Source organism: Oncorhynchus mykiss, chromosome 24 (genome assembly GCF_057628025.1).
Source record: "Oncorhynchus mykiss isolate SJ-2025 chromosome 24, ASM5762802v1, whole genome shotgun sequence".
Lineage (NCBI taxonomy): Eukaryota > Metazoa > Chordata > Actinopteri > Salmoniformes > Salmonidae > Oncorhynchus > Oncorhynchus mykiss.
In genome coordinates this window covers 16747918-16757182 of record NC_143045.1, presented here as the reverse complement: position 1 = coordinate 16757182, position 9265 = coordinate 16747918, and the positions used below count along the sequence as shown (strand labels likewise).

At 48.5% G+C, this 9265-nt stretch overlaps 1 protein-coding gene across 1 annotated transcript; it reads right to left on the bottom strand.

The window, feature by feature from the left end:
• Positions 1 to 952: 952 nt before the first annotated feature.
• On the bottom strand, positions 953 to 8999 carry LOC110503848 (scavenger receptor class F member 1). The gene is made up of 13 exons (XM_036961545.2): positions 7958 to 8999; positions 7675 to 7736; positions 7454 to 7555; positions 6455 to 6722; positions 6026 to 6289; positions 5595 to 5813; positions 5300 to 5428; positions 4965 to 5071; positions 4692 to 4800; positions 4480 to 4604; positions 2855 to 2992; positions 2552 to 2741; positions 953 to 2346 (listed from the first exon to the last, which is right to left on the bottom strand). Exons 1-13 carry the CDS (start codon positions 8056 to 8058, stop codon positions 1272 to 1274), a joined length of 2889 nt encoding a protein of 962 aa, XP_036817440.2. The 5' UTR covers positions 8059 to 8999; the 3' UTR covers positions 953 to 1271.
• Between the last annotated feature and the right edge of the window lie 266 nt (positions 9000 to 9265).

Here is a 9265-nt window from a genome sequence, read left to right as displayed (position 1 = left end):
TGTGTCTAGCAGAGAGTCAATCAGCGCTTTAAAATCCAGTTTCAACTGATCAGAGCTGCCCTTCATAACGTCATTAACACCCCCATTACCTACGATAGAGTCGATTTCCATGTCCTGATGTAGTACATTAGGGAGCAGCTTAGTAATGTCATTTACTCGAGCTCTGGAATAGGACATTGTTTTTGCACCAGGAACAGTTCTTACCATGGAGCTGCCCAAATCATGGCTGATGAGAAGGACGAGGAAATACGCCCACTCCCACGCTTCACAGGCATGCACGCCTCTGACAGATGAAGAGGTCCCGCTTGATCCAGAGCAGGGATGGAAGGTTGCCGAAAGTCGACTTTGAAATCGTAGGGGAAGGAGTAGGAGGAGGAACAGCGGCCGCATATGCAGGAAGATCAGGCTCTAGGGCGGCAAAACAATTTGTTGTTTGTATCTGCTCCGGGCCTCTCATAGGGAGTGTAGATTGCATTGCGGGAGGCCGCTGTCTTCGGCTTCCACAGCTCATGACATGCGACCATCGTTGATTGCCATGCTCCTGTGCTCCTTCGACTCCGGCCAGTCGGATAACGACAAATGACAACACAGAGATGCATCCAACATGGACGAACGCAGTGCAGCACCGGCGTATAAATGGTAAACATTCCACTCTGCATTTCCACCCGTTTCTTACGTAGGCTGGCGACCTGCGTGATCAAGGAAGCCACCTCAAGCCTATAATCCTCGACAAGCAAACAATTGTGGCATTGGAACTCCGAGTGATCCAGTTTGTCCTGAAACAAAGGGTAGTAGATACAGCTCCTACAGTGCTGGAACCATTCATTTATTTCTCCAGACAAACAGGGGGCTCCATTGCAAAACTCATCTGGGACAAACTTTTCTAGCTTGATGGCTAGCTTGAACGTTAGCAGCTTAGCCTAGTGATGACAGACAAGCCAACGTGCACAGATCGGAGCATGCATTTTTTGTTTTAATTTGTATAGTTGTTTCACACATGGCAGTTACAGTGTCGATTACTATTTGGTAAGGCGATTTCAACATTATCCTATTGTTGTATGATATACATACAGTACATATTGTACAGAACCATCATGTACATATTGTAATTCATAAAATGGTATACTCAATATTGTAAAGTTAGTTAATGTCAGACTCAACTGTTAACTTCAGTACATTAAGCTAGTTTCCAAATTCCTCATTCATTAGTAGTCAAACTACATCCTCGATTGTGAGAGGAGATAGAGCAGCACAGTCATTCGCATCTGAAGTTAGGAATGCATAATCATCACATTCTCATATAGGATAGCTCCATCGTCCACACTGGCCACTACTCCGTCATTGGCGATGACTTCACTCAGACTAACAGCGTTGGTTACAACTCCAGCTGGCCCGACTGTTAGATATCCACTGTCAGTCTCAGTATGCATCCCAGGGTCACCATTCTCTCCCCTCACCGCTGACCTTTCACCCATGACTTCTAACCCAGCGACCTCTGGCACACTTTTCAAAATAGAGGACAGGGGCCTCGTAGGCGTAATGGTGGCATTGGCGCCCTCTGGTGGGGGGTGAGTGTTAGTGCCATCGTCAGTGTTTCCCATGACAGCAGGCGAGCTGTGGTGGGCGTGCTGTTTCCTCCTACTGGGTTTCCTCATAGGTACGCCTTCCCCTACAGGACCCTCCACCCCCAAGGGTGAGTGACCCCCCTGCTCCCACACACTGGCCCTGGCCCCTAGCTTCCTCCTGGGTGGCTTGGTGATTCCCTCCGCTCCCAGGATCTTACCCTTGGACCTAGTTCCCCCCTCCTGGTCTTTATGTCTCTGGAGGCTGCCTAGCCTGCGTAGCATGGCCTGTACCGGGCCCTCCGAGCTGGGGAGCTCTAGTTTAGACAGGGGCCTCCCCACCCCCGCCTTACCCACTGTCACGTACACTGTGGTCACCTTGTCCATCCCTTTATCGATCTCTGCCTTCTGGCCATCGGATGTGGACCCTGGTGTTTGCCCACCCTTTCTGTTAACAGCAGCGTTGGATATGGTGCGTCTTCTTCCTACCACTGCTCCAGGCACCTGCAGGGTAGACATGGCTTGGGACGGGGTGGCCGTGTACCTGTCCACATCAGGGTCCCCTGCTTCACCACTGGATCCTGGTTCTTCCAATGGTCCAGTCCCACCTCCACATCCATCCACACCCCTCTCACCTGTCTCCGTCTCTTCCCCCTCTGAGGCCTTCCCTCCATGGGCCTGGAGGGCTGACAGCATCAGGACCCCCCAGGGGGACTTAGGTTTGGTGCGGGGGGCCCCGGGAGTCAGGTCCTGGGCAGAGCCTCGGCGCTCCTTGGGGCTGAACCTGAGATGAGGTGAGATTGAACTTTATTAATCCCCAAGAAGAAATTAATTTGACAAACTCTCAACATTAAAAACAATCACAAGACAATTGCGATAACTATAACTTTGCAGAGACAAGTTAAAAATGGAATTGAAGTGCCGCGTAGTGTCGCGTGGTGTGTGTAGCGTCCAATGTCCTCATCATGATGACTGCGACCTGGTGTTACCTGGTGCCTTCGGCGAAGGAGACGGAGGGGCGTTTGGACTTGGCGTTGCTGGAGGTGCGGGGGATGCCAAAGGGGAGGGACATGTCTTCTGCACTAACGCTGAAGGCAGAGGGGTCGGGGAACATGTTACACTTAGAACTCATCTCATGCTGGAACTCCTGGAACTCACCGCCCGCCACTGCAGGGATGTCTGAGCGAGGAAGAGTTGGGTAAAGGGAGGGACAGGGAGAGGGAGAAAATAGGGAGTCAACAAAGCACAAAGGGTTGAACACACACACAGACACACACACACACACTGATTACCTTCTCTGGGGGGGACACAGTAGAGAGCCTCTCCGGTCTCCTCATCACTGTCGAAGGAGGATCCGTCCGTCACCCAGCCTGAGGAGGGAGGCTCTATGAAACTGTGGTTGAATGTCAGCTCAGGGTCGTGGTGGGACACTGGACAGAGAAGTGCTTCTTATTATTATTGTCATAATATTGTAATAAGTATAGCATGCACACCTCTCATGTTTCCAAGTGCATGGAGAAAAACCTTGAGAGCATCCAACAAGTACTGGAGTTTCTTCCTTACATACGGTACCAGTCAAAAGTTTGGACACACCTACTCATTTAAGGGCTTTTCTTTATTTTTACTATTTTCTAAATTGTAGAATAATAGTGAAGACATTCAACTATGAAATAACACATATGGAATCATGTAGTAACCAAAAACAGTGTTAAACAACTATATTTTAGATTCTTCAGAGTAGTGTGAGAGTTCAGTGACCAACCGGAGGAAGACGACACGACAGCACCCTCCACAGGGGATAGGTACTCAGTGTAAAGCCAATTAGTACACACCTGGGCCCACTAATTACTTTGTGTCTTCCTCTATATAGGTGTGCCAGGAGAGGAGCTGGGGGAGGATTGGGAGGAGAAACCTGTGGGGACGTCAGATTTTCCTACCTCAGAGAAAGCTTTGTTAACTGGGGCACCTTGTCTCTCTGTTAACCAAGGCAGGCTTTAGGTAGAGAGAAGCGTTCTTCCGGTAACTATGCTGTGTAGAAGAGAAAGCTTTGTTTACTGGGGCACCTTGTCTCTCTGTTAACCAAGGCAGGCTTTAGGTAGAGAGAAGCGTTCTTCCGGTAACTATGCTGTGTAGACGATAGTCTAAAGACAGGAGTAGCCGTTTGTTGTTTTGCATTCCCCTTTTGGCCACGGCCTTTTGGTCAATTGTTTAGTTTCTGTTTATTTGTTTTGTTACGCTGGTGACAGCGTTGGACGTTACCCTGTACTGAAATTATTTTGTTGAGCGAAAGAACCTGTTTAGTAAACAATCACAAGAAAAGGAATCACAACCACTGCCTCTGGTCTGTTCATGTTTTACCTCCCGCCTGTGTTAGGGTGTTTTGGACAAGCTGATCCGTTCACAGTAGCCACCCTTTGCCTTGATGACAGCTTTGCACACTCTTGGCATTCTCTCAACCAGCTTCACCTGGAATGCTTTTCCAACAGTCTCGAAGGCTTTCCCACATATGCTGAGCACTTGTTGGCTGCTTTTCCTTCAATGTGCGGTCCAACTCATCCCAAACTTGCCTCAAACGCATTAAGAAGAAAATAAAATTAACTTTTAACAAGGCACACCTGTTAATTGAAATGCATTCCAGGTGATTACCTCATGAAGCTGGTTGAGAGAATGCCAAGAATGTGCAAAGCTGTCATCAAGGCAAAGGGTGGCTACTTTTAAGAATTTAAAATATAAAATGTATAACACTTTTTTGGTTAGTACATGATTCCATATGTTATTTCATAGTTTTGATGTCTTTGTCTACAATGTAGAAAATAGTACAAATGAAGAAACACCCTTGAATGAGTAGGTGTGTCCAAACTTTGAATGGTACCGTACATACAGACATATATGATATCTAGTGTGATATTGGACTGACCTGTGACTCTGGGTAGCCCAGAGGACCAGACAGAGATACAGGGTACAGCAGAGCTCACGTTGGCCAGGACGTTATACACATGATGCTTCATACGGACAGAGGTACCACCGTCACCCACTGCTACCCTGTAGGACCAGAGCAAGGTCAGAGGAACACACACACACACACACACATGCCTTTGCCATCAGAATCATACACACACACACACACACCTGTCTTTGCCGTCAGTAGGTCCTCCACAGCAGCAGCAGCAGCAGACCAGACCCAGCAGCACCAAGATCAGAGGCACCAGTAGACCAGCGATCAGAGCCCTGTGACCACCTGACACCACACACACACCCACACATAAACAAATGTGATTCAAACTCACATATTCCTTCTTGAGGGGAAAAAATATTTGAATCCATAGACCCATCTACTTTTACTTATCAGTAACTACACATTAATAACCAACTAGAGCTGTATCCAATAGGAGGAGTGCATACTGTATGGACACGCCCCCGTTTCTGGGTGACAGGCGGTGCCCTCTCCACAGTCACAGACAGAGGAACAGTTAAAGCCATACAGCTGGTCTGGACAGGTGATGTTACAACTGGGGACACAACAGAGAGAAACCTGTTAGTGACAGCCAGATACACAATCACCTAACGTGACATTGAGATACACAAACAGCAAGATGTCTAAATCAGACAGTATTGGATTGGAGAAACATATTTATTTGAACCATTGTTCACATCAGATTACTTCAAGGAAGGGAGAAAGGAAAGATGCATTTTAAGAGTATTCGAACAGAACCTGTCTGCTTTCTCCATACTCTCACCTCTGTCCCTGGAACCCGGGCCCACAGACACAACTTCCTGTCACGTGATCACAGTGGCCATGGAAACAAGGGCTGCACAGGAAGCGGCAGGCGTCCCCGAATGTTCCGTTAAAGCATGGCTTGTCACATCTGCAGACAAACAGAGTGGCCCAGGTAACAGACGGACAACAAAACTGTCAGCAATTGAAGAAAACGCTGAACCTCTTCGGTATCATTGACACTGTCATGTCTGGGAATTACTGTAAAAGGTCTCAGATACATTTCACTGGTAGTTAGTCATCAAACACACACACACCTGGGTCCGGTCCATCCTGGATCACATCGTGAACACGCCCCCGTCCTGGGGTTGCATGGTTCACCGTTCCTGCAGCGTGGGCAGGCCTCATGGCAGTCATTTCCATGGTAACCCCGCTTGCACGGCCGGTCACAGCGTGTGCCATTCCACCCAGGCTCACAGGCCGTACAGACACCGTCAACCACAGAGCACGACTGGCCTCGTTTACAGTGGCCACAGCTACACAGGAGAGAGAGACAACCATGGAACAGTCCAACTGAATACATACTGTAGCCATTTCAGGATAGCCACAGGTACAAACCTACATAAAGTGCTCAGAAGTCTCCCGAACCATCATTCATCCATATTGATCAACAGCACAATGACAAGGCAGTACCATCCCAATCATGTAATCCAAAGCACCACTGCAATATCCATATACACTGGCTTACCTCAGTGTACACCCACTGCCATACTCCCCAGGTCCACATGGCGCATTACAGACGGCTCCCTTGTACCCAGGCTGACATACACACTCCCCGCTGACGGCATTACACTCGCTGTGCTCCAGGTCACAGTTACAGTGGCGATCACACGACGGACCCCACCACCTGTTCTGGCACTCGCACGCCCCCGTCTTCTGTTGGCATGACGACATGTAGCAGCTACAGCGAAGGCTGCACTTCTGACCCCAGTACCCTGAGGCACACTGACACCTGCCAACCAACGTTTTTTAAAAAACATATATTTCTATTGTGTTTTAGCAATATGGTGTGTGACACCACCCTTTTAATTTGTGAATTGCAGGCTAATTTGCATCAAGAAGTTCATCTCTAAGCTAACTAATGCCTCCCACTGTAAATAAACTCATTCTCTCTCACCTGCCGGTCAGTGGGTCGCAGGTGGAGGTGCCTGGGTAGCACTGGCACTGCTTGGTACAGGTGGGCGTCCACCAGCCCTCGTCGCAGGTGCAGTTGCCGTGCACAGGGTGACAGTGCCCGTGGCGGCCACATCTGCAGGCGTTCTGGCAGAGTGGCCCCCAGCGGTTGGGGAGGCATGTGCACTCGCCCGTGATCGGGTCACATCGCCCGTGAGGGTGGCACTTGCACATCTCACGGCAGTCCGGTGCCCAGAACTCTGGAGGGCAGCCTGAAGAGGGAGACAGGTTGTAATACTTCAGTAGTACTCTGGAGGGCAGCCCGAAGAGGGAGACAGGCTGTAATACTTCAGTAGAACTCTGGAGGGCAGCCCGAAGAGGGAGACAGGCTGTAATACTTCAGTAGTACTCTGGAGGGCAGCCCGAAGAGGGAGACAGGCTGTAATACTTCAGTAGTACTCTGGAGGGCAGCCCGAAGAGGGAGACAGGCTGTAATACTTCAGTAGTACTCTGGAGGGCAGCCCGAAGAGGGAGACAGGCTGTAATACTTCAGTAGTACTCTGGAGGGCAGCCCGAAGAGGGAGACAGGCTGTAATACTTCAGTAGTACTCTGGAGGGCAGCCCGAAGAGGGAGACAAGCTGTAATACTTCAGTAGTACTCTGGAGGGCAGCCCGAAGAGGGAGACAGGCTGTAATACTTCAGTAGTACTCTGGAGGGCAGCCCGAAGAGGGAGACAGGTTGTAATACTTCAGTAGTACTCTGGAGGGCAGCCCGAAGAGGGAGACAGGCTGTAATACTTCAGTAGTACTCTGGAGGGCAGCCCGAAGAGGGAGACAGGCTGTAATACTTCAGTAGTTTGCACTTAATTACAATGTTCTTGCCCTTTTATTCCTGCAATGTAAAGTGCTACCAAAGTTACTATATTAACTCTTGTTCTGTTAAAAATATATTTCTTAGTGACATAGCCTATGTAACTTAAACGTCAGAGTTGGTTTGACTTACGTGTCTTGCAGTGGGCTCCATAGTAGCCAGGCCGACAGCGACAGACGCCCGGGTATACACACACCTCATCCTGCTGGCAGGCCTGCTCATCATCACACACAGCTGGAGTCATAAACAACAGACACAGTGCTGAATTATACAATAGTACCTAAACAAGATGAAAAACCTGTTCTTGTGTGCCCTGGATGGTTTTACACAATTTACTGTCTACTGGTACTCACGTATAGTACACTCCTCTCCCTGTTGCCTCCATCCAGTACAACAGACAAGATTGGAGGGATCCCTGTTTGAGAAGGGTAAACAAAATACATACCATAAAGCATAGTAGGAAGTTTCCTTATGGGTTACATTTCTTTTGACTGTTTTTTCATGAAATAATGGAAGATTACAATGATTAAGTTTCTGAGAATGTTTCATAAAACAAGAATATACTGCTTGATGGAAAAGGCAGAAAATGAAAGCAAGAGAGAAAAATAAGGTGTGAGAGTGGAATGTAGTCATCACCTGAGGTCCTGGCAGACATTTCTCCCTGAGGGAGCCAGTCTCTGAGGGGAGGAGAGGGAACAGCAGAGCAGTAATCCTAGACCCGTCAGAAACAGGCCCATGTCCACCCCACAACCAAGTCCGTACCAGCCCACAAAAGTTCTCAGACCGTCCAAATCACGCCTGTCCCAGAATCCAATCCCGGAAAAATCACTTTCTTCTTTTCTCCTCTTTCTCTCACTATTCTCTTCCCAAAAGAGGACAATGGAAATTGAAAGCACTCTCTTTCTCGATTCTTTCTCTCTCTCTCCCTATGTCTTTCTCCCAAGTCACTCTCTCTCTTTACCTTTCTTTTTCCCCAGCCCAGCTCTGTGTTCCTGGAAGTCAGTCTCTCTCTTTACCTTTCTTTTTCCCCAGCCCAGCTCTGTGGTCCTGGAAGTCGGTCTCTCTCTTTACCTTTCTTTTGCCCCAGCCCAGCTCTGTGGTCCTGGAAGTCGGTCTCTCTCTTTACCTTTCTTTTTCCCCAGCCCACCTCTGTGGTCCTGGAAGTCGGTCTCTCTCTTTACCTTTCTTTTTCCCCAGCCCAGCTCTGTGGTCTTGGAAGTCACTCTCTCTCTCTTTACCTTTCTTTTTCCCCAGCCCAGCTCTGTGTTCCTGGAAGTCAGTCTCTCTCTTTACCTTTCTTTTTCCCCAGCCCAGCTCTGTGGTCCTGGAAGTCGGTCTCTCTCTTTACCTTTCTTTTTCCCCAGCCCAGCTCTGTGGTCTTGGAAGTCACTCTCTCTTTACCTTTCTTTTTCCCCAGCCCAGCTCTGTGGTCCTGGAAGTCGGTCTCTCTCTTTACCTTTCTTTTTCCCCAGCCCAGCTCTGTGGTCTTGGAAGTCACTCTCTCTCTTTACCTTTCTTTTTCCCCAGCCCAGCTCTGTGGTCTTGGAAGTCAGTCTTTCTCTTTTTTTCCTCTCCCTCTATCTGTCTTTCTGCCCAGCCTAGCTCTCGTCAATCATTAGTCTTGTAGTTGTAGGCCCAGTAATGCCTGACTGAGCTGTCCAAACCCACATGTTTCCTCTCCCTCTTTCCTGGGGAAGTTAGAACCACTTCCTCCCATTCAATCTGCCTCAGTAAGGCTTTTTAAAGACATCACCACATACTGAGAGATTCTGGGAAGAGGTGAGCAGTGTGTTTTGCAAGTTTATTTGTGTACTGTACTTCTGTCTTCCACACAATAACTTCCTATAGCTCACAAACATACACATACACACACAAAAAACTTGTAAAAAAGATCAGAGGTGGGATGTTCTCTTGGCAAATTGATGTATGTTGACAGTCCAACTA